The sequence below is a fragment of the Mytilus trossulus genome, chromosome 7 (genome assembly GCF_036588685.1).
Source record: "Mytilus trossulus isolate FHL-02 chromosome 7, PNRI_Mtr1.1.1.hap1, whole genome shotgun sequence".
Taxonomy (NCBI): Eukaryota; Metazoa; Mollusca; class Bivalvia; order Mytilida; family Mytilidae; genus Mytilus; species Mytilus trossulus.
Window position 1 is genome coordinate 11,472,316 of NC_086379.1, and position 24,863 is coordinate 11,497,178.

Here is a 24,863-nt window from a genome sequence, read left to right on the forward strand (position 1 = left end):
AAAAATCGTGTTTTCATGATTTTAGCTAAAAAAATGTAATTATAAGTATTGAATACTTCTTTTTGAAACTTTATAGGGTTGTAAAAGCGTTGACCGTGCGTACATTTTTAGAATGAAGCGCTTCCGCGCTTCATACAAAATGTACTTCGGTCAACGCTTTTACCACCCAATAAATTTACAAAAAGAAGCATTCAATTCTTAAATGAACATATGTTCTCATAGTTTAGGACTTTATTCATTATAGGTTGAAAAATACAGGCAAAGTTTAGATGTTTATGAAGTGTCCTATATTTTGACTTTAGTGGAACCTTAAGACTCGTTTTAATTCAATGATTTAATTAGTATTTGTTTACTTGCTCGTTCGCTCGCTCGACGGCGCATTGATTCATTCATTCATTCAAAGTAGAGGAGAAAAATCACGTACAAGCTGTTTTATCTATTGACGCACAAAATTACCAAAAATTAAAAAAATAAAATAGAAAATTGCATCTTACCTTGCATAGGAAATTAAAAGTCCACACTAATAATTTTAATAAAAATGAAAACTTTGAAACACCAGCAAGTAAATGTGTCGTTGCACTATAAGTTTTAATGTTACATTGTGAACTTATATTTCTTATCAGTTATTGTTTTCTTTCAAACTTTGATATTTTTCAAAATTAGAACCATGTATATAAATAGGGGGAATATTCTCAAATTATAAAACTTTTTATTTATTTTCTCAACTATTATCAACAGCTTATCAAATTGTACCCTTTGAGTTATTCAACTTAGCTAAATATGGATAGTATTTTTCTAATTTTGAATATTTTCGAGTGGATCGTCTACCAAAAATAGGATTTTTATCAGAAAGTTAGATAACCACTGATTAAATAGCTAAATGTGGCCGCTACTTTAATTTAAAGGATTATTTTGACCACCAGATGAACATCCGGTATATAATTTCATTCTTATTTCCACGCCTCTTTTACCGTTTATGGTAGCCCAATACCTAAAGCGCATGTGTATTCCAAAATTGACGTTTCAATTTTCCATAAAACAGTGAAAATCTGAGCACTTTTTCATAAAACAAAAATCATCATGAAAAACTTACAGAAAATTCTTCCAACAGAAAAATATTTAGGGAAGTTCGTTTTGGAGAACTTTATGGAGCTCAATGTTGTTTTGTGTGTGTTGGCTCTTGTGGTGTTTGCTGTTAACAGGTAAGAGTCTTCCCCTTAATTTGCAGTATCTTCGTGTATTCTAAGACTATAACATTTAATATTTTTTCACAGAATTTCGACTGTTTGATTGGTATTACACTATCTTTAAACGTGCAATTATATATATATACAGGAGTACAACTTTATAATCATCAATTTTCTATCCTTAAAGTTTTCTTTTCTTTTCCAGGCATCTAAAAAGACATTATGGTGTATTTGATCGATTAGGAATTCCTGGACCAAAACCAAGCTGGCTCTGTGGAAATCTAGCTGAAATTTTGAGAAAGGTAGGTCTTATTTATGTAACACCTCACTGTGACTTTAAAATGAAGAATATCAGTAAAAGCGCTGGTCCTTTGCTTTTCGTATGTTTAAGCTTACTTTCTGTGTCTTTTGGTCTCTTGTGGACAGTTGTCTCATTGGCACTCATACCACATCTTCTTTTGATATATGTGTCATGGATTTATACACTTTATCCTTCATGTCTAACTTATCTGGGTACTTTTTATGAAAAAAATACATTTGGACTATTGAAGTGATTTTTTTTAATTAAAATGATATACCTGAGAATTTTTCAAATAAGCTTAACAATTGTTATTTAATATTTTAGGGACAGTTCCAAGCCATTATGGAATGGAGAAGTCAGTACGGACGAGTATTTGGGTAAGTTTCAGATATTATATAAAATTGTTCCATAAGAACTGAATTTCTAATCGTGGGTAAACAGATTTTATTTTCATGGGAATATTTGGTTTACTTTTTTTCAAATTAATCAACTTTGTTAAAATGTATTTTGAGGTTATATCTTTTGTTTTTTAGAATTGAGAGTAGATAACTTTGCATAGATTGTTTCTATATTTAAAAGACACACGTATAATTTTTGTATATTTTTTTTTTTAGGTATTTTGAAGGATATACTCCTGTTCTTTCTGTATCTGATCCTGAAATAGTTAAACAAGTTCTAGTGAAAGACTTTCAGAATTTTAGCCATCGAAAGGTAATTTAACAATTTATTTAGTGATTTTAAAAAATGCAATTCAACATGATTCCTATGTAATAAAACGAAATTTATGTCAATGCAGTTAACTGTTTCAATTTCTTTAGTATACCAAGGAGCAATCAAGCTCATAACAAGTAAGATAACTTAAACATTGTAAAAACAAAGATTTATTTTACTAAATTAATGTACAATACCAGGACAGAGAAGGAAATATATCTTTATGTTTTCTTTTGCAGCAATTCCCTCTTGCACCAAGAAAAAGTCTGGGCCTCTTTCTGGAAAACGGCAGCCAATGGAAGCGAAGCCGGTCATTGCTGACACCTGTTTTCAGCTCAGGAAAATTGAAACAGATGTACAGCACAATGTCAGATAGAGTTGACCACCTGATGGATAATCTTGAAAATAAGAAGGACGTTTCAATAGATATGTATGAGTAAGTAAATATTTTTACAATGTAAGAGTATGTTGCTTCTTTCAGCAGCAAGTTGGTTTGTTCTTTAAAATCTCTTTCTTTTTTTCCAACCTTAACATGAGAAACAATTAAAATTTCAAGATTTGCTGTTTCCATATTAATTTCTTTATTTAAACACGCTATCGACTAATAATTTTATGTGTGCCTCTTTCATACTGATGTTTTAACATTTAGTGTTTATTTTACGTTATTTTTTTTCAGTTTATTCCAATGCTTGACCCTTGATGTTATTGGACGATGCGCTTTTGGACTACAAACCAATGCCCAGATAGACTCCAATGACCCGTTCCTGATTAACATTAGAACCTTGTTCAGTTACATCAGTAAAACATTCATTTTGCCTTTAGTTAGTAAGTACTATTTTATTTAATACATTATACCAGATGACCAACGCTTAAATGGACTTCTGTCAGATTACTGGAATCCTATTACAATTATATCAATTTTATTTGTGAATCATATTTCAAGTTATTTTGAATAAATACATCGATAGTATTGAAAGAGTCAATATTTTTAATAAGTATAAAAAAGCACTAACTTTAATTAATGCAAGTTTAAAATTTTAAGTAATGTAAACAACTTGTGTTTGCAACATGAGAACGTATATTGACAAGATCGTAGTCACGGTTGACGCATAGTTACTCGTATGCATCACATTTACCGATAGTTATATCTGTTGAAGTAAATTTCAAAAAGTTTCATTTTGACTTTTCAGTGGCAGTACCATTTGTTCAGCACTTTATATTTGCCTTGAAGAGAGTTGTGTTACTGTTGGGATCAAATCCAGTAGAATGGCTAAGAAAGCAATTGACAGAAGTAATCAATATCAGGAAGAATATGGGGGTAAGAGAATGATTTCAACCATTAAATAGATATGATCGATTGATTCTTAGAATATAATTGAGAGTCTTAACAACTTACTATCAGAAAAGCAATGTGAACAATATGTGTAGAGTTTAAGCAATTCGATGAAAATTAATGCTATCGGGAACAAAACTAAACTTTACATGCCTTTATTATAGCGTCAATATATTGACCAATACGAAGAAATAGAAACTTTTTTTGAGGGAATCGTTTTACTAAAAGCAATGAAAATTATCAGAGGATTCCTTTTTAGAATTAATTCATTTAAAATGAAATGAACAAAATCGAAATGGACTTTTAACCAATTCGACCGTCACTATTTGTTGTTCATGATTCAACTTTTCGGCATATCCTGTATGAGATCATAATTAAAACTAAGAAAGGACCATGTTATACTTTTATAATTTACCAAGATATTTCTTTTTACAGGCAGGTAATAATGCAACTGATTTGGTGCATCAAATGCTGTTTGTAGACAAAAAAGGAAAGAAACCAATGTCGGAGAGGGAAATTGTAGCACAAAGTCTGACGTTCCTATTGGCTGGATACGAAACTACCAGTGCAGTGCTAGCTTTCCTTACTCATTTGTTGGCACGACATCCAGATGTACAGTCACGACTATCAGACGAAATACTCAATAAAATTGGAAAGGTGAGATATTTTTTGTTTTAAGAATCAAATTGTTTCTTTAAATCTTTTCAATTGAATTGGTGAATTTGGGAATAAAAAAATCCAAATCAATGCATTAAAATGAAATCTGTTTACTGAAAACTACTTTGATATAAAAAAGAATTAGAGAAACAAATATGGCAAAGAACGACTGAAAATCCACTACAAGAATATAATCAAGCACCAGAAAATAAAATCGTCATAGAAAAACTAGTTTTGATTGTTGGATTATCATTATTACTTAATTTTTATGAGGGCTTTTTTAATTATTTTCAATTTTTATTCTTTTTTAGGAGGAGATAACCTATGATTCCCTGTCCTACATGCCATATTTCAACATGGTGTTTGATGAAGTTTGTCGCTTATATCCAACTGCGTCGCTGTAAGTATAAGTTAAATTTCTTTAAGTTTTGAAAACTTTTATTTTAGATAATTAATTGATTCTTCCCTAAAAAATATATTGAAAAAAGATTGAACAGCAAAGAGAAGAACTAAGAATGAAGTATAAACGATTCAGGTTTTAAACACAACAAATAATTTTCATAATCTTCAATAAGTTAATTAAATTAAACAATATGCAAACAAGATATTTATATGTATTTTTTAACATTTTGCAGAATTGTAACAAGAAAAGCTGCCAGGGACTGTGTTTATGGAAACGTGAAAATTCCTGCTGGAATGAACGTCCAAGTAGATGTGTGGGGACTTCATCACGATACTGAATTATGGGAGGATGCAAAGAAATTCGACCCAGAAAGGTAAGACTTGCATTTTAAGCTACATGCAGATTAAAAATATTAAATTGATCGCAATTGATAGTTTTTTTTTATTTTTCATTCATATAATCTGTTATTGAACAGATACAGTTTCTTTTATTGAAATTGCATGCCCTGGAAATGTGGGTTACTAATTCGCTTTTGATTCTCTTTGGTATAAAGATTTTAAGAAAAGATGTGCCGTGTGAAATGCTCAATTTTAAGATCATCGTGTCGAGACTGTGATTCAATATATATTAGTATACTAAACCTTTAGAATTGTATAGAATTTCAATCTCATGAATATCGCCAAATTAGCAATGTATATAACTAACTTGTTTGAAAACCATTTTTGATATCATTTTTTGTAATTGATTTATCAATTGAATGATCAATAACAATATGTTTTTCGTTTTTTTAGATTTTCTTCTACAAACAAAGACAAAATAATACCATTTTCCTTCATTCCATTTGGAGCTGGTCCACGAAGTTGCATTGGGGCTAGATTCGCCATGCTGGAAACAAAAATTGCAATTGTCAGAGTCTTACAAAAATATAGATTTGAACAATCTCCTGAAACAAAGGTAAATTGATTTTAATTTTCATACTTAAAACTGTCATTTCTTTTTGTTGATACAATTTTTCGTTGCTTGGGGAAAAGTACCATAGCACTGACTATTGAGATGTGATGATATTACCAGGGAATGCAAACAGTTTACCGGATGAGACACAACAAAAAGCTATAAAAGAAAACACTACTCTATAACTTTTGTGCGTTTGAAGCGCTTTTCTTGGATTAATTTTCTCTGTAGTTTAATTAAAATTTACAATAATTTCAATATGCAAAGTAACATCTATTATTATACATGTAAGTCCTTGTAATTCACTATTACTTAAATTTAAACAATTTACTATGTCAGGTCATTTTAAAGAATATAAATTAATGTATCTGTATCTCTTTCTTATTCTAGGAGGAACTGGAGCTTGAGTGCCGTGGTGCTATTGTTCCTAAAGATGGTGTGTTTGTCAAAATAGTACCTAAAGAACAAGTTTTCTGAAAAGTCATTACCGTCAGCTTTCTACTCTTAGAATGTGAACGTCAATTTGATACCCTTGCTGTATCCAATATGTGCTAAGAAATCTGGATCTGAATCAGAGACAATAAATCGCCAGACAACAAAGAAACAGACAACAAAATGGATTAGATACACCAAAGAACCCGACAAAGAAAATAGATGATAATGACAAAAATAGACAAACGTTGAGTGAAATATTCCAGCGAAGTCACTTATTGAGATAAAAAGAGACTTGAAAGAAAGAAACTTTATTTAAACAAGACTGTGATAAAATTTAACAGTGCAATATTTATATAGAATCTCATGTATATGACCGATCGAAAGACTGAATATAAGTCAGAATATGTATATTTCATTAACATTATAATATAATTTGATATATACTAGTATACTGTGTATACTATTACGAACAAAATTTTGTAGACATTTAAATTATTGTGTGGTTATTTATTATAAATAATTATTTGAAAAATAAATATTTTTGAAAATAGCTTTAACGTCATTTCATGTAAGTGTGTTGATGTTGTAATGTACCGGTCTGATGAGTCAATCCCTTTTCAACTGATTTTGACAGTTTGTTTTTGCATTTTTCTGTTTCGTCACTGTCTAGGTTTATAAGGAGAGGGTTTATTGTTTTCCTGTCCTGAATCAGGACTCTGTAGTCTAATGGTTTGCCATTAACTGTCTTGCGTTTATTTTTTTAGCATTAATCAGACCGTTTCTCTCTTGCATTGTTTCGCATTTTATTATCCCGCAAACTTTGCTTAGCCGACTACACTGTTAATCAACTGCCCAGATATGATCCTTTCTATCCTTAACCACAACATTTTTCGGCTTAATTTGAAAATGATGGTGGATTGTCAACAGCTGAGTAAAAATGAAAATAACACTTACTAAATTTGATCCGTTCTAAACGCTTTTCATGTATGTAATTGCATCATTAGGAACGCCAAAACCAAAAAAATCAAGATGTCAATACCTAAGCACTGACTATTGATCTAATGATATCCCCCGGAACTACTATTATAGTAGTTCACCACCAGTATATTGACCAAGTGCCAGAACATGATTATAATACTTTATAAATTTTGTGCATCCGAAGCATTTTTTTAAGTATTTAACTTCAGGAATGATCAAATTTGGATTTCTAAAAAAGAAGGACGAAAGATACCATAAGGACAGTCAAACTCATCAATCGAAAATAAACTGACAATACCACGGCTTAAAACAAGAAAAAAGACCGACACAAAATTGTACACAAATTACAACATAGAAAAATAAAGACTAAGCAACACAAACCCTTCCAAACAATGGGTGATCCTAGGTGCTCTGGAAGGGTAAGCAAATACTGCTCCACATGTGGCATCCGTCGTGTTGCTCATTATAGTACAAACCCCGTAATAAGTCTACTTATATAGTAATTCGGTGGGTCACATCCGTGAAAAGGGGAAAGCTATGGACGTAAAAGATCGTTACATCGAGAAGAACTAACAGTTAAAGACAGATTCATGTTTGTGACTATTGGTTCAATCCACCATTTTCTACATTAGAAAATGCCTGTACCAAGTCAGGAATATGACACTTGTTATCCATTCGTTTGATATGTTAGGACTTTTGATTTTGCCTTTTGATTTTGGACTATCCTTTTTGAAATTTCCTCAGAGTTCAGTATTTTTGTGTTTTTACTTGTTCTGTATCTGTATCTGTAGTGGTACGTGTAGAATCCTGTTTATGCTTTTATACACGGTGGAGGGGGGATAGGACCTTTATCGGGACTCCGGGATCGGATGTTTTTAAGCACGAGATTTCTGGATCAGGACCCCTCTTACCCTCCCTCACTATTCGCCCAACTGTTGACACACTTCCAGATATAAACAGATAAACAATTGTGTACACAAATTACATGCAACATAGATTAATAAAAACTTAGCAACACGAACCCTTCAAAAAACTGTGATATCAGGTGCTCTGGAAGGGTAAGCAGATCCTGCTTCAATTGTGACACCCGTCGTGTTGCTCACGTTAGTACAAACCTGGTAATAATTCTAATTCGGTTGGTCACATTCGTGAAAAGACAAATCTATGGATGTAAAAGATCGTTACTACGAGAGGAATGTTATCGTTAGACATTTGTGAGTGTTCGCCCAAATGTGGACACACTTCCATAGTCCCTTCCGAGTTAAAAAGAGTGTTCTAAGGAAATTGGGTAGCAGAATATTCATATAATATATTATATCTGTTCCCTGCGTGTATATATGATGCGGAGGTGGGGGTAGGGGTAATTTGTGTTTTAGTACATAACTCTGATTTTGGACCAGGATCTTTCTCTGTATTCCTCTTTCCTTTTGGTTATCATTCTCTTAATTTACGACAGTTGTTTGTGCATTTTAACGCATTTGATTCGTTATCTTTAATTAAGAATTGAAAGCTTCTTTTTGTAAATTTATTGGGTGGTAAAAGCGTTGACCGAAGTACATTTTGTATGAAGCGCGGAAGCGCTTCATTCTAAAAATGTACGCACGGTCAACGCTTTTACAACCCTATAAAGTTTCAAAAAGAAGTATTCAATACTTATAATTACATTTTTTTAAGCTAAAATCATGAAAACACGAATTTTATCCAGTTTTATTTAATTCACCTGTGCACTTTTTTGTGGGACCTCGTGTCATCATGCATGATAAATGTTATTGTCTGATGCAATTGTTTACGGAATAACATGTTAGCCAATCAGAATAACGTATTTTAATGAAACTTACATCTAATGTAATTATTTTGTTATAATAATTATAAACAGTTATTTATAAAACCATTCTTATTTTGTATGCAATATTTATGTACATTTAGGGTCATTGTCCTATCAACTGAGTCACAACAAACACTGATCGGTCTTTCATTCATTCTAGATTATGAACTTTTTCATTTTATTTTTTCACATTCAAACTTATTTTGAATGACGAACTACCAATACATTATACATATCTGAAATTCGAGTTGTGACTGATGAGCTATTTTGTTATTTAATTTAATTCAAATTAGAGAGTTAATAAACTTACATTATCCCGGGCTTTTTGCGTGCAATTTGATGTATAGATTAATTTAAAACTTTACTGTTTGTGTCGGGTTGAACAATGCCATTATTATATAGAGACAGTACCAAAAGATAATTTATTCAAGAAAAGTAAATAAAACATCTTTTGGGATTTGATACACACGCTGGTAGATCATGATATTGTTACTGTACATTGAACCGAGATTCGTGATCATCCGATGATATCTATCCCTTTTAAGATTTGTAGTTTATCTTGCACTAGGTTTTTATATTCAAGTATAAATTATGTGAAAACACATTTTCTGTTATATACGAACATCACAATAATCTTCAAATGAATTCCCATAAATATGTTGGAAAGACTTGTTTTATAAATGTATTTTCTTTTTCTTGATGCAATGCTCAACACTAAACTTGAAACTCGAAAAGGTACTGTCAAACTACAGATAAAAATAAGGCGGAGGGCAGTTTCGATGTGAACAAATTGGCTATTGAAAGGGGATACATATTTGAAAAAAATGAATGCATTGCATTTGTTTACATTTTACACTTAACCTCCCCAGTTGCTCGTCTCGATCGTCTCTAAAAACAAAAAAAAACTTGCAAATTGGTTTTTATGTTTGTCTGCATAGCATGCGATATTCAGGAATATTTCAAGCTATAAATGATGCCGACATGACAATATGTACAACATATAAAAAAACGTAAATTAAAAAAAAAATACCGAACTCAAAGGAAAAATCAAAACTCAATGTCCTTTAATATTTTGATTGAGTTAAGTCCGCCAATTGATATTTTATCGTGTGTTTTTCTATGTTGTGATGTTATGCTATTGTTTCAGAAAAAGGGAGAAGGTTTGGGTCCATTAAAACGTTTAATACCGCTGCAAATGTTTGCATCTGTCCTAAGTCAGGAATCTGATGTACAGTAGTTGTCGTTTGTTTATGTAATATATACGTGTTTCTCGTTTCTCGTTTTATATAGATTAGACCGTTGGTTTTCCCGTTTGAATGGTTTTACACTAGTAATTTTGGGGCCCTTTATAGCTTCTTGTTCGGTGTGAGCCAAGGCTCCGTGTTGAAGGCCGTACATTGACCTGTAATGGTTTACTTTTTTTTAAATTGTCATTTGGATGGAGAGTTGTCTCATTGGCACTTACACCACATCTTCCTATATCTATTTAAGAAATGGCAAAATCATAAGCTATTACACATCAAACTGTCATATTTCAGACTTCGTACAGGCATTCCCATATGTAATAAATGGTGGGTTGAACCTGGTTTTAAAGCTAGCTTAATCTCTGACTTGTATTACTCAGAGTTCCTTTTACCTGTTGCAACAAACGAGAAAAAATAACAGCCACACAAGACAACCATTGAATTTTACAAGCTCTTGGTTTGTTAAGGTTAACAAAAAAATGCGTCCTTTTCTCATTAAAATCATAGCAAAGAAAATGAAGCAGCAAAATGCTAAATAGTAACAACCATTGCGTATAAGTAAGTTTCATTTAGTAGAGGCTAAAAGTAAAGTATACCAAAATGGAAAATAATTTTGGGACGTACATTATACGTACGGCCGAACTGACAGAAAAGTGAAATGAAATGCAGCCTCCGCCGCGTCGGGGCATTAACATCATCTAGATTTATAAGACAGTTTTGAAAATATTAGTCCTTCCGAGTCCAATTATTGATCTTTAACAATCAAAATACTGGATTTGTTTTTTTTCGAACGTAATGTATTACTGCAAGTACTGAGCACAGTCTTGTGAGTGATCGAGAGCACAGTACCGTATAAAAACCCTTTAGATAGTTTTTGTGTGGTCAGTTTGGGTGTTGGGAAAAGTAGTCATTGTCTCCTCAAGTGAAGTTTATCCTACATTTCCCGAAATCTCGTTTTAAGTGTGTACAACCATTCGAGAACAATTGCTTTAATTGGTAGTTTCATGGGAAAATGCCATCCAGAACTCCTACTTGAAATCCTTAATTTCATAATGTTAAACATTCCATTAAATGATAAAAGAAAATGTAAAAATTTAATATTTGAAATAAACAATGCATAACAATAAAAACGAAAAATTTGTAAATTAAATTGTAGAAATGTTTTTTGAACTACCGGGATAATCTCTGACAGTGAAATGACACTATACGCTCAGTTTCTGTTACTGTGCAAGTTTTTGTATATTTTCATCCACTTGGTCTTGGCTGAAATATAGATAAGGAAAATTTATAAACAGAACACCAATATCAAGACATTGTCAACTTAATCTCAAAGATTATCCAACAAAATACATCCATGGCATTGTGATATATGGTATAAGTCATTGTATATTTTTTTCTACATAGTATTGCTTCAAATTAATTTCAATTTGTTATATCAAAGATAAAAACATATGAGCTAGAAAAAAGCTGACAATAACAAAAGATGTGGTTTGATTGCAAATGATACAACTCTCTACAAGAGACCAAATGACATAGATATCAACAACTATATGTCACCGTATGGGCACCAAAAACGCGCAAAAAACCACAGCGCATAGCCATAGATATGCGTTTTTATTATTTAACAATTAAAATGGAGCATATATTTATGATTGAATAACAATAAAAAGGGTATCATTAAAGAAAAAAATATTGAAGGCTGTGAAAACTTAATGCCAGATATATCCAAAGTTTTGGTAAAACTACATTGCACACATTGTGTATCTAATACTACTTACGGCTATACAAATTACAGGGCCCTCACCAATGCTAACAGCAGAATTATTTATAAAATATACTTACTGCTCTACAGATTGCAGGGTCCTCATCGCTACCATCTTCACAGCCATGGTCATTATCACATCTATAGGCTATAGGGATATACTTACGGCTCAACAGATTGTAGGGTCCTCGTCGCTGCCATCACCACAGTCATGGTCATTGTCACATCTATAGGGTAAAGGGATATACTTACGGCTCTAAAGATTGCAGGGTCCTCGTCGCTGCCATCTTCACAGTCATGGTCATTGTCACATCTATAGGCTATAGGCCTATACTTACGGCTCTAAAGATTGCAGGGTCCTCGTCGCTGCCATCACCACAGTCATGGTCATTGTCACATCTATAGGGTAAAGGGATATACTTACGGCTCTACAGATCGCAGGGTCCTCGTCGCTGCCATCTTCACAGTCATGGTCATTGTCACATCTATAGGGTAAAGGGATATACTTACGGCTCTAAAGATTGCAGGGTCCTCGTCGCTGCCATCTTCACAGTCATGGTCATTGTCACCTCTATAGGCTATAGGGATATACTTACGGCTCTACATATCGTAGGGTTCTCGATCGTCACTACCATCTTCACAGATTGTAGGGTCCTCGTCGCTGCCATCACCACAGTCATGGTCATGGTCACATCTATAGGCTAAATGGATATACTTACGGCTCTGCAGATTGCAGTGTCCTCGTCGCTGCCATCTTCACAGTCATGGTCATTGTCACATCTATAGGCTATAGGGATATACTTACGGCTCTACAGATCGCAGGGTCCTCGTCGCTACCATCTTCACAGCCATGGTCATTGTCACATCTATAGGCTATAGGGATATACTTACGGCTCTACAGATTGCAGGGTCCTCGTCACTCCCATCTTTACAGGCATGGTCATTGTAACATCTATAGGCTATAGGGATATACTTACGGCTCTACATATTGCAGGGTCCTCATCGCTGCCATCTTCACAGTCATGGTCATTTTCACATCTATAGGCTATAGGGATATACTTACGGCTCTACAGATCGCAGGGTCCTCGTCACTCCCATCTTCACAGTCATGGTCATTGTCACATCTATAGGCTATAGGGATATACTTACGGCTCTACAGATTGCAGGGTCCTCATCACTACCATCTTCACAGTCATGATCATTGTCACATCTCTAGGCTATTGGGATATACTTACGGCTCTACAGATCGCAGGGTCCTCATCGCTGCCATCTTCACAGTCATGGTCATTGTCACATCCATAGGCTATAGGGATATACTTACGGCTCTACAGATTGCAGGGTCCTCATCGCTGCCATCTTCACAGTCATGGTCATTTTCACATCTATAGGCTATAGGGGTATACTTACGGCTCTACAGATCGCAGGGTCCTTGTCACTCCCATCTTCACAGTCATGGTCATTTTCACATCTATAGGCTATAGGGATATACGTAACGCTCTACAGATCGCAGGGTCCTCATCGCTGCCATCTTCACAGCCATGGTCATTGTCACATCTATAGGCTATAGGGATATACTTACGGCTCTACAGATTGCAGGGTCCTCATCGCTGCCATCACCACAGTCAGGGTCATTGTCACATCTATAGGCTATAGGGATATACTTACGGCTCTACAGATTGCAGGGTCCTCATCGCTGCCATCTTCACAATCAGGGTCATTGTCACATCTATAGGCTATTGGGATACAGCGATTGGGTGAATTGTCATTGCATAAATGATGGTCTTCGTCACATCTCTCTGTCGCTGTAGGCATACAAATATACATTTGTAAATAGATGTGAAGCTGGAAGTACTTTCAATATTTGGTGCCCTTTGGATTCATGATTAATTTTAAATTACCCTTATTATCTTTTAATTTATATTTTAAAATCAGTTTAGTCTAATAGGTCTAATGGGTCAATGATTTAGTTTGAGGTCAATGCTATAAATTTGAAAAAACAGCAAAATATAACAAACACAGCAAATACTAGGGACCAGAAAACACGAGATCTAGCTTCGATGAAGTTTTTCTAATCCACAGTAACTATGCATAAGCAAACACAACATTATATGAAACGAACAAGTTGTCAAACACTGAGCGAAGAACAAGAAATGACAATCTGAAACCTTTAGTAGAATGATATTTCTGTGATATTTTTACAATTGTTTTGAGTTTTAACTTGTCTAGATCCTTAATGTCGTCTCAATGTTCGACAAAACATGTTAATTAGAAGATTGATAACATAAATGATAATTATGATTCCTTACGACAATTCTTTTCATCTTTTCCGTTTCTACAGTCCGGTTCGCCATCACACTTCCACACGTCTGGAATACATTCGCCCCTTCGACACTTGAATTCATCTTCGTCACACTCTTCTTCAAGTAAAAAGAAAACATTTCTTATCTAAATCTTTAGTCGTTAAAGATGAATGGCGCAAAACAAAACAAATATATTTTAAAAAAATCACCAACTTTGAAAAATATTCCTCAAAATATAAGAAACAAAATAAGACCAAACCTGCCATTTACCAAAGCATGTATTATCTATCACTCCAAAAACACTTAAAATTCTCAGACAGTGTCGAAAATCGTTGAACAGTGAGGGCGGACATCATATGTTTATGTACTATCTTATATAATACTAAAATTACGAGGTCCAATTTGTCAGCCGTCATCACGTAAAAACGACAAAGCAAAGAATTCAACTTTATGTATAAATAACATAGTACAAAGGTGTAGATTAAAAATTACACCACTTCAGGCCCTTTTGTTTTCCGAGTAATTAATATTGCCAATAATTAAGAAGTTCCGTGTCGAGTCCGATACCGATATCAATAGTATATTCACCTGTTACCTAATACCTTATCTGTACGTTTCGCATCTGAGAGGGGCACCACCAAACGGTGTATTTAGGACTATGCTATTTACACGGCTCATACTCACAGGGTTGACACTACTAAGTTCTATCAACCATTGTCAAATTGTTACCTATTGTAGTATTTTATAAATCAGTAAGACTTTCTAAGATAACAAAACGAATACTAATCACAGTTCCAGTTCGACGGGTTCAAACAGAAAGATTCAGTCACTGACCCGCGGTATCACGGGTGTGTTCTAGTACGTTATAAGATTGAGGAATGCATATCTTTTGATAAGAAATCACACAAACTTTGCTTTTTCTTAAATTACTTTATGTTGATACCTTTGAAAGATTGAAGTTTTGAGACGCATTGGCCAACTTAAAAGTTTTACCCCCAACTACCTGATAACAATAAAACGAACATTAACATTTTCTTTACGAAAACCAAAATATCCTTTGAATTTTAATCTCTGCAATTTCCATGGACATCTGTTATTTATTTTTTGCTTTTTAAGTTAAATCATGTTCTTCCGTTCCATGGTGTCTTGTTTAACAAAAATACAATACATAAATAAAGTAATCTTAAAAGGTTACGGTTTTTTGGGGCCCTTTATATCTTGCTATTCGGTGTGAACTAAGGCTCCTTGTTGAAGGCCGTACTTTGACCTATTTTAATTGGTACAGGTATGAAAAGCATTATGTTCTATGGGTATTTGTAAAATAGTTGACAGTAAAACGTTATATCTTTCACATACAACAGATGTTTACATCTTTTCGATTTCGATCTTATTAACGAAACAAATTTTAGTAAAAGAGAAAAAAAGCAACCTCTTGTATTGAAGCGGTTTTACTGATAACAAATGCAATTCACCTATATATATCATGCACTCGTGACGTAAACATATTAAAAAATTTGTTGATCTTGCAAAGGTTATGATCATGCTGCTGAATATAACCAGTGATTGTATGATGTGTGTCATTTTCTGCTCTTTGGTTGGGTTGTGGTTTCTTGGGCACATCCCGAGTTTCCATTCTCTTTTCTATCAAACGCATGGTGGTTCGTACTGTTCGTATGTAGGGGCACTTTTTAATTTAGCGATGAATTTTAGCAGAAAAGAAATAACTTGAAATAAGACAGACACATAAACAGTATACTTGGTCTGCTTACAATAACATGCGTATTCGTAAGGATAAAGTATTGTTATAATAATTCCCTTACATGCACAATACAATACGTGTATATATAAATACGCCGGCTGATTCAATTATTCCAAAGAAAATGTAACTACTTCAACAAATGCATTAGCATTCGTCTTAAGAAAAGAGTAACAAAAATTGTCAACGGTAACGAATCAGATCTCAAATGAACGCAGCTTAAATATGAAAAAGAGAGAAAAAAAAAGATGGGTTTACGTCAATAATCGTCGACTCATGCTAAACTCTGCTTGGTCATATTCAGTATATATAAGATTGAACAGAATACCAAAAGCACGTCATAATTTTCCCAAAAAAGAGGGGGCCCACTGGATCCGCTTTTGATTACACATTGATGTTCTTGACCTAAATTTAGACATTCTATGATTCTTGATTCCTACAAATATCATGAATGAAACTCGAGAATCGTTCCATAAAAATAAAATTCTAATGAAAAATAAAAATAAAAGTGAAAAAAATAAGCTAACTACAAGGAATGCCTCCTAGTATCATTGGAATTGGAAATAAATAAATAAGTATTCCTACCTGCACTTCCGTGACATGTGACAGTGAAAGCTATCACAATTGAAATCACAACCAACATTCCAGATGTTTTCTGTGACAACATCTTCAGACTGTGAAGAACCCGTGGATACGTGTTAAAACTAAACTTGACAGTAGATTCTTCCAATTACATTAATTATTCTTTATTTATATTATCACTTAGGGTTCATAGGTCGGGATCAAAGGGAAAAACATCATCCGAACGAGGGAAATGACCTCTTGAACATTTAAAACCATTTCATAAATTGTTACACGTTCGTGTATGTAATCTGGTACAAAAAGATAACTTATTCAAAATTAACCGAAAGGTTAGCGCAAACTTGAGATAAAAGTTGATAATTGGGTTTATGTTTTATCAATTAAGTAAGTATAAACCGCTTATAGTATACGTAAATTCAAATTGTCATCAGATTTCAAAAGAGGCTTAGTATATTTTGTCATCACGGTTCTTTGACGGACTTGAACTTTGGGTTCAAGTGTAGATATAGTTTGGGCATTATCAAATAAAGTTTCAACAATGGAAATCGGTACAAAAAGTCAAAAAAAAAACACTTGTTTTATTGGTCAGAATGTCTCTTCTTTAATGTACAACCACCGAATAAGACATTTAACCGACTTTGTAATTACACAATCAACACAACGTCGTTCTCACATGTGCTACAGGTCTGCTTACTCTTTTGGAATAAAATTATATAAGAAGAAGAAGATGTTTTATTTCCATAAGATCATTTAAGGTTATTTGTGTGGTTCGTGCTGCTCAGTCTTTAGTATTTTTATGTTATGTAAACTGTTCGTTTGTCTATCGGTTATTTTTGTTTATTTTTGCTATGGTGCTGTCAGTTTGTCATCTTATGTGTATGTACAATGTATATATCCTCTTAGTGTCTGTATATCCCCTTTGTATCGTCCGCCTCCCTCTCTGTTACAGAACTGCTATGATTGGGTTTCCATTTAGACCGAGATTAAATTTTAATTTTTATTGTGACATTGCGTACTTAGTCTAGTGTCTTTTCACTGAAGCTTTACTGAGATTAAACCCGTTAAAAGGGGGAAACAAAAATTAACACAAACAGAAAGTACACATTACTAGGAATGAACCTTTTCAGTATCATTATAGTTTTGTCAAATATCAACCGTCGTGTGTATAAAGGCATCGTAAACCGTGTTGAAGGAGTCGTTGAAGAGACATTGTCCGACGACCCCTTCACAAGTTTAATGCCCTTATGTACGTTAACTGCTGACTCAGGAAAGCCGTACACACAATTGTATAGTCAACATATACTTAATTGAAAATTCACTGTGTATCTACAGAAACAAATGAATAGGAATATAACGCATGTGTAAAGGATCGAAATTTTCTTTCTTTCTGAAGACCAAAAGGTAACGGACCTTTAGTTCTATTTTGCATCATTATATAAAAGAAGATGTTTCAGTGTGATTGCCATTGCGACAACTCTTCAAAAGTGACCGAAATGACACAGAAATTAACAGCTTTAGGCCATCGTATGGGCCTTCAACAATGAGTAAAGCCCATACCACACAGTCAACTATAAAAGGCTCCGAAATCTAAAACAACCCAAACGAGAAAACGTAGTTGCCTAATTAATGTATACAAAAAAATGTTTCAAAACATTGCCAACATAACCCTTTGACAGCAACACATCATATTACACTATAAAATGGTTAAATCACTTGTATCTGATTTTATGCCCTTTATGGGCCCTGTAATTGGGAAAATTTGTAAACAGTAGTTAGTAAAGTTTTGATTGATTGTATCAGAGACAGGGATTCTTTTATTATCACAAAATGATATCATCGCGGAATACGATTTTCAATTCAATGGTATACAATACATATTTAACTTAATGCACGATAACAAACACAGATAAAATTTAATTACATGCAATAGTCAAGCCCTTGTTTATGTATAAAAAAAACATAGAAAATTTCCCGATCATTAATTTATACTAGCTTATTATTATAGAAAAGTCGAAAATAAAGACCTAATGTCATCTTTAAATCTAGTCCGAGATTACTCCGACGTCGAACGGCTGTTTTGCCACCAAGCTTGGAGCACGTGATTACTCTTACGTACAACGTCCAAAGCCTGTCACCCAAAACAGCCGTTTGACGTCAAAGTAATCTCGGACTACGTCCCAGCTTGTCTGTCTAAACAGCAGTAGGACGTCATAGTAACCTCAGGCAACTTTGAATATGTCCGACTCTCTTGCCTCTTGCTATAATTTCGTGTCGAAGTTTTACCAAAATTTCACAATGAAAAGTGAAAAAATATACTTGTTAAGTTTGCTACCTTTTTTTCGATTTGAAAAAGCATGATAAATATATTTGGCTAGCCTTACAAATAAATATCATTATTGTGGGGTATCATAATTACATTGTTTTATATCAAACAACTGGTTAACAAAACATGTGACATATTTTATGATGACCATTAGTGTAATTATTTCCTATAAGCAATAATATATATTACCTATTATGTTATACATGACATTTTTCCCTGAATACATGTACAAATGTACATAAAACAATTATTATATGTGATTATAACATATTAAGATGCATGTTTACTATAAATACCACCTACATCTAAATGATTAGCTTAAATATAATCATTGTATATAATGAATAGAAGTATATTTTGTATTCTTGTTTGCATTTTCATTGCATGTGTTTTCGGTAAGTTTAGTATTTATTTTATTTTACATAATTTTAAGTCTGATGTAATCTTGTTTGATAAAAAAAAACAATCTAATTAAAATTAAATCTCTCACTCGCTCATTTTTAATGCTTGGTCGCTGCGTACCAAGCAATAAAAAGTGAACGAGTGAGAGATTTAATTTTAATTAAAGATTGAAAAAAAACCAGCCATATAACGTTAGTTTTATTTATATTATACAATCATTATAGACTAAAGAATGCTACGATAAATTCATAAACTATAGCGCATACATATGGCTATCGCTTAATTTTTCAGACTTTTAATTGGAAATACATTGTACTTCATAGAAATATAGATATTGCATTTGGTCAATTTAGTTTCAGTTTATTCATGATTATAAGCCTGAAGATTTCTGCTATTTTTATTCATTTAGAAAAGTCACAATTAAGACCTTTTTAATACATGTACCACCTATATCGAATGCAAAACTTGCTTGCCACTGGAAAAAAACAAACATATTATTTATATTTCTATTGAATATCCGGCACAAGTAAACAAATAGTTTGATTGAATGTCCATTGTCAAATACAACCATTATCCTTTATATCTACAAGAGGCGAATAATAACTGCAATTAGTTGAATAATAGAACCAATCGATTCATACCAATGTCGGTTCAAGCTCAAAATCACTTTTTTGGATGAAACTTGTCAGACTAGCAGACAAAATTAGTAGTATGGACTTTCTGGACTACAAACACATTGCATAGACACATTCCCTAATATACTACACATTTTTCTCTGCTCCATATGATTTTGCACGTGCTTTAAGACACTTAAGCTGACTTCGTTAATTTTGTCCGACTGGGTATTTCTCACGGAATTGGGAGATAGTACGCACGTAAAATGGGTGTTATACTTCAACATATTGTTCCTTGTTTAAATTGTTTGTGTACTATCATGACTGTTTCATTGTCAAATGTTTAAGATAAATTCGACAACACTTTTACTTATTATAATGATACATCGTTGATCTTTCTAAAGATTTATTGTTTATGAAAATAATATTTATTTTAACTTTGTTTCACAGCCAGGTTTAATGTTTCGACTATATAGGAGCTTACAATCAATTATATAAGAATCATAATTATACATTTCAGGACAAGAACCGAAAATTATTGACATTTGCTCCTTACCAAGTGAAACAGGGAAGTGTAAAGGACATTTTCCAAGATATTACTACAATGGCTTGACAACACATTGTGAACTATTCACGTACGGTGGATGTGGAGGGAATCAGAATAATTTTGAGACTATTTTCGAATGTCGTAAAACTTGTAAGTATTCAAGTCTCCATTTTATAATATTTTTCAGTGTTTAACAGTTATCCTAGGAAAAGACATTTACCAGTTTGTTCATGATGCAACTTTTAAGTTATTTATATGTCTGAACCTTACGCTTAGCTACATATATAAAGTGAACTTCAATTTTGCCGAAATTTTATACAATTCATTAATGACCCGGCAATAGATTTGTTCATCACGTAACCAAAGAAGTCTGATTATTTTTTGGAATAGCATTGTCTTTGTGAAGTAACATGCATTATTGTAGTTTTTCTTTATCCATGACATTGTATCGATAAAAGTTGCATGTCTATTCGATAGAAGCTGTATGTATCTATTAAAGATACTCGTTGCATGTTTTCATCGGTAAAAACGTACACGTGCATGTCTCATCAAATTCATATTCTGCCAAGAATTATTTCCTTCAAAAAAAGTTCTGGTTCTTTTTTCAGGTGGCCAAACGATGCCTGCAGAAAAGAATGGTGTAGGAGTCCCTCTGATCCATAAAAACAGCAAAATTACGGTGTGAAGTAAAGCAGTATCATTTTGATATTCAATTCAAAAGGATGGTGTTATTGTCGTTATTGCAATGTTGAAAAACAATAAAAGAAATTCATCATTTTACAACATGTATGTGTGTGATTTGTCCGCATTCCTTTAATTTTATCTGTCAAAACATTATTGCAACTTGAACTACGATAATTACAATTAAGGGGCAGATGTACGCTCATGATTAACTTTTTCTTTCTAACTTTTCATAATTCAATTATTAAAAACGTAACAACGAAAAAAAATCATTTTTTACTTTTAACTATATGTATACAAAATATTAAAACTGATAATATTGTTCATCGCCATTTATTTCAAAAACTCATTGACAGGTTTTCCGTTTGAAAATCTCTAGATGAAATCTATACTATTAAACGAGAAGACCTCATTTTGGGTGTCGCTTCTCTTCTTTCCACAATAAATAATCAACACGCCTCTGTGTCCTATAGGTACAGTGCATAGTGCTATTTGTCATCCATTCACATGATTATTCAGATTGAGTTATTTTTGGAGAAAAACGAGAAAAAAGGCTTCCGGATATTGTCCCGTCATTGGACGAAATTTTAAGTCAGATTAGACTTCCGGTTTGCGTTTTTCTGTATACTTTGAACATACATATACAAAGAATAAAGTGTATTTTCATAATTCTATCTGCTATCATTTTCAAGTTTACTATCCACGGCAGTCACAGAGTTTATTAAATAGAGAGGGTCTGTATGCTATATCAATGACCACTATGGATCGATTAGTAAACCTAGAATTGAAGTAAACACAGTATATTTATATAGTAATGAATTTTCATAATAAACAGATATGCGCTAAAAATATTCTTGTGAACTTTTGATACCTTTTCTGAAATTCTCCAGTCATTAAATCTTTTACAAAATTCATTGATTACAAAAAAAAAGAAGATGTGGTATGATTACCATGTTGAGACAACTCTCCACAAGAGACCAATTAATATGACACAGATATTAACAACTATAGGTTATCGTACGACCTTCAACAACGAGCAAAGCCCATACTGCATACTCAGCTTTAAAAGGCCCCGAACTGATAATGTAAAACAATTCAAACCAGAAAACTAGCGGCCTTATTTAAGTACAAAAAATGAACGAAAAACAAATATGTAACACATAAACAAACAACAACCACTGAATTACAGGCTCCTTATTTGAATGTTCATAACATACTAAATGTATGTTCATATCGAAATTGATAGAAAACTAAAAAATGGGAATATTGGAAATAAAGGAGGAGGGATAAAAAAAAAAAAAAAGCATTTTCCTGTCCCCAATAACCTATGACTTATGATACTTTTGCTGAAATTCTCCAGTCATTCAATCTCAGCATTCAATATTTTACAAAATTCTTCCAACAACACTTTACATACTTCAAACTACGCTCTGAATGCCCGCGATTTCGCGGGTGTGTTCTAGTATGAATAATGGACGTAATTCAGCGTGGTTTTTAGATTTGGTATCAACTATGACCTTTCAATCACGACTCAGTATAGTCCGAGATTACTCTGACGTCCGACGGCTGTTTATCCAGAGTAATCTCGGACTATACTGAGTCGTGATTGAAAGGTCAAAATTAGAAAATTAATGACACTATAGTGATAAAATGTACAAAAAGATAACATTTATTTAAAGTGGATGACTTCATTAGTCATAACTAATCTTCCTTTTAATATCTAACAAATTTTAACAATACAGAAGAAATATATCAATACATAACATCTATATTTCAATTGATATATCCTAGTGTGTCTTTCTATGTTGTGATGTTAAACTATTGTTTCGTGTAAGGATGAAGGTTGGTTGGTACCTATTAAAACGTTTAAATCCGTTGCATTTGTTACACCTGTCCTAAGTCAGGAACCTGATGTTCAGTAGTTAACGTTTCTTGATGTGGTTCACAGGTGTTTCTTGATGTGGTTCACAGGTGTTTTTCGTTTCTCGTTTTTTATATAGATAATACCGCTGTTTTTACCGTTTGAATAGTTTCAAACTAGTCATTTGTGGAGACCCTTTCATATAGATAGTTGTTCGGTGTGAGCAAAGGCTCCGTGTCGAAGACTTTTGTCTGACCTATATTTGTTTACTTTTATAAATTGTGACTTGGATGGAAACTTGTCTCTTTGACACTCGTACAACATCTTGTTATATCTATTATAGTCGCATAGCTTCTACCACTATAGTGCAGTGTTCTATTTAGAAGTTTATTATTTTCACTATCATTACAATAGGCTTTGATATTTGTTACTTAATATGGCCCGTACCGAACTGACTCCTGTAAAATTTAATCTTTTAACTGAAATAAAGATATGTACGGAGAGTTGTCTCATTGGCACTCATACCACATCTTCTTATGTACATGTATCTATGTAACCCATCAAGTATAGCATAGACTATGTCTAGATCTGACCATCATATTTAATGATTTATAGAGTTGAACATTATAACATTACAACATACCAGTTTCTGATGATATTTGTATCATCTTTTTTTAAGCTTTATAAAGATAAGAAGATGTTGTGTGATTGGTAACGCAACGACTCTCCACAAACTAAGAGACCAAATGCCAAAGAAGTCAACAACTATAGATCACCGTACGCCCGTCAATAGTGAGCAAAACCTATACCGTAAAGTCGGCTATGAGAGGCTCCGAAATGACCAATGTTTTAAACAATTCAAACGAGAAATATAACAGCCTGAATTATTTATAAAATTATGAACGAAAAACAAATATGACATACAGAAACAAACAACAACCACTGAATACTATTCTCATAATCTGGGTCTGACAGGCACATACAAAATGTGGCGGGGTCAAGGTAAACTAGTTTGAAGGCACCAACCCTCCCCCTAAACTGGGACAATATCGTGAAATTTAAATTGGATCAAATACTTTCAAACATGTCACCCAAGGCAAAGAAGACTCTTGCGTTCTTTAGAAAAATCATAAATTTTAATAAACTTAGTGACCATTAAGGACCTACGGGCAAACTGGGTAACCCCTTATCCGTTTAAAATTAGAATATTGCTGCACCGTATGCGACCCATATATATTTTAACATGATTAAAGCAATGACTAAATACTATTACAGATTAGAAAAGTCAGACACTAACTTTCCTTTGTTATATAATGCATTTATAGAATAAAAGAAATTGTATGAGTCAAAGAAACCATCATGGTATATGTCATCTGAAAAACTTCTTTCACTGATTAATAATTATCAAATATCCTCAGACATGGCTAAACCAATTGACAACAGAAAACTAAGAATTGCCATGTTAAAAGATTGGGAAAAGAATCTCAAAACTCACTCAGAAGGAAAACTTTGCACATATGTTACGTTTAAAGCAAATTTTGGTTGTGAAAAATATCTTGATATTGTTAAAAAATTTGAAGATAGACGGAGTCTAACAAGATTTCGCATATCTGCTCACCATTTACTTATAGAGAGAGGTAGATATAGTAATACTCCCCGACACAATAGAATATGTAAGAGATGTTGTAGTAATGAGGTCGAAGATGAAACACATTTTCTTTTTAACTGTGATAATTTATCAGATCAAAGGAAAGACATGATAACAATGATAAATAATTGCTGCAAGAATTTTCAATATCTTGACCCTAAACAAAAACTGATATGGTTAATGAATAATGAAGATGAGAATTTATTATCAGAATTATGCATGTTCATTAAGAAATATGAAAAGTTTTAATGGGATTTATTTCCCTCTACTACTTGTAATTTGAACTTTATATTTTCTCCATAGTGAGTTCTAGAGCACCGTCCCTTGATGAATATTGTCCAATAGCAATGTTAACCCTTGCT

At 33.0% G+C, this 24,863-nt stretch overlaps 3 protein-coding genes across 4 annotated transcripts; 2 read left to right on the forward strand and 1 right to left on the reverse strand.

Moving 5' to 3' along the window:
- Positions 1 to 1,085: 1,085 nt before the first annotated feature.
- On the forward strand, positions 1,086 to 6,368 carry LOC134726824 (cytochrome P450 3A11-like). Its single transcript, XM_063591232.1, has 12 exons — positions 1,086 to 1,202; positions 1,393 to 1,489; positions 1,813 to 1,865; positions 2,103 to 2,199; positions 2,439 to 2,635; positions 2,876 to 3,024; positions 3,390 to 3,517; positions 3,968 to 4,189; positions 4,501 to 4,589; positions 4,825 to 4,965; positions 5,384 to 5,546; positions 5,934 to 6,368. Exons 1-12 carry the CDS (start codon positions 1,147 to 1,149, stop codon positions 6,018 to 6,020), a joined length of 1,479 nt encoding a protein of 492 aa, XP_063447302.1. The 5' UTR covers positions 1,086 to 1,146; the 3' UTR covers positions 6,021 to 6,368.
- A 4,737-nt stretch (positions 6,369 to 11,105) lies between these two features.
- On the reverse strand, positions 11,106 to 16,690 carry LOC134724634 (low-density lipoprotein receptor-like). Of its 2 annotated transcripts, none has more exons than XM_063587774.1 (4): positions 16,429 to 16,690; positions 14,094 to 14,204; positions 13,453 to 13,589; positions 11,106 to 11,288 (listed from the first exon to the last, which is right to left on the reverse strand). In XM_063587774.1, the coding sequence occupies exons 1-4, from the start codon at positions 16,508 to 16,510 to the stop codon at positions 11,271 to 11,273; spliced, it is 348 nt and encodes a 115-aa protein (XP_063443844.1). In that variant the 5' UTR covers positions 16,511 to 16,690; the 3' UTR covers positions 11,106 to 11,270. The 2 variants fall into 2 exon arrangements, with proteins under 2 accessions (XP_063443844.1, XP_063443845.1); XM_063587775.1 differs by having other exon boundaries at positions 14,094 to 14,201; positions 16,429 to 16,679.
- Positions 16,691 to 19,003: 2,313 nt separating this feature from the next.
- Positions 19,004 to 21,096, forward strand: LOC134724635 (PI-actitoxin-Aeq3a-like). The gene is made up of 3 exons (XM_063587776.1): positions 19,004 to 19,143; positions 20,285 to 20,461; positions 20,920 to 21,096. Exons 1-3 carry the CDS (start codon positions 19,089 to 19,091, stop codon positions 20,994 to 20,996), a joined length of 309 nt encoding a protein of 102 aa, XP_063443846.1. The 5' UTR covers positions 19,004 to 19,088; the 3' UTR covers positions 20,997 to 21,096.
- Positions 21,097 to 24,863: the final 3,767 nt, after the last annotated feature.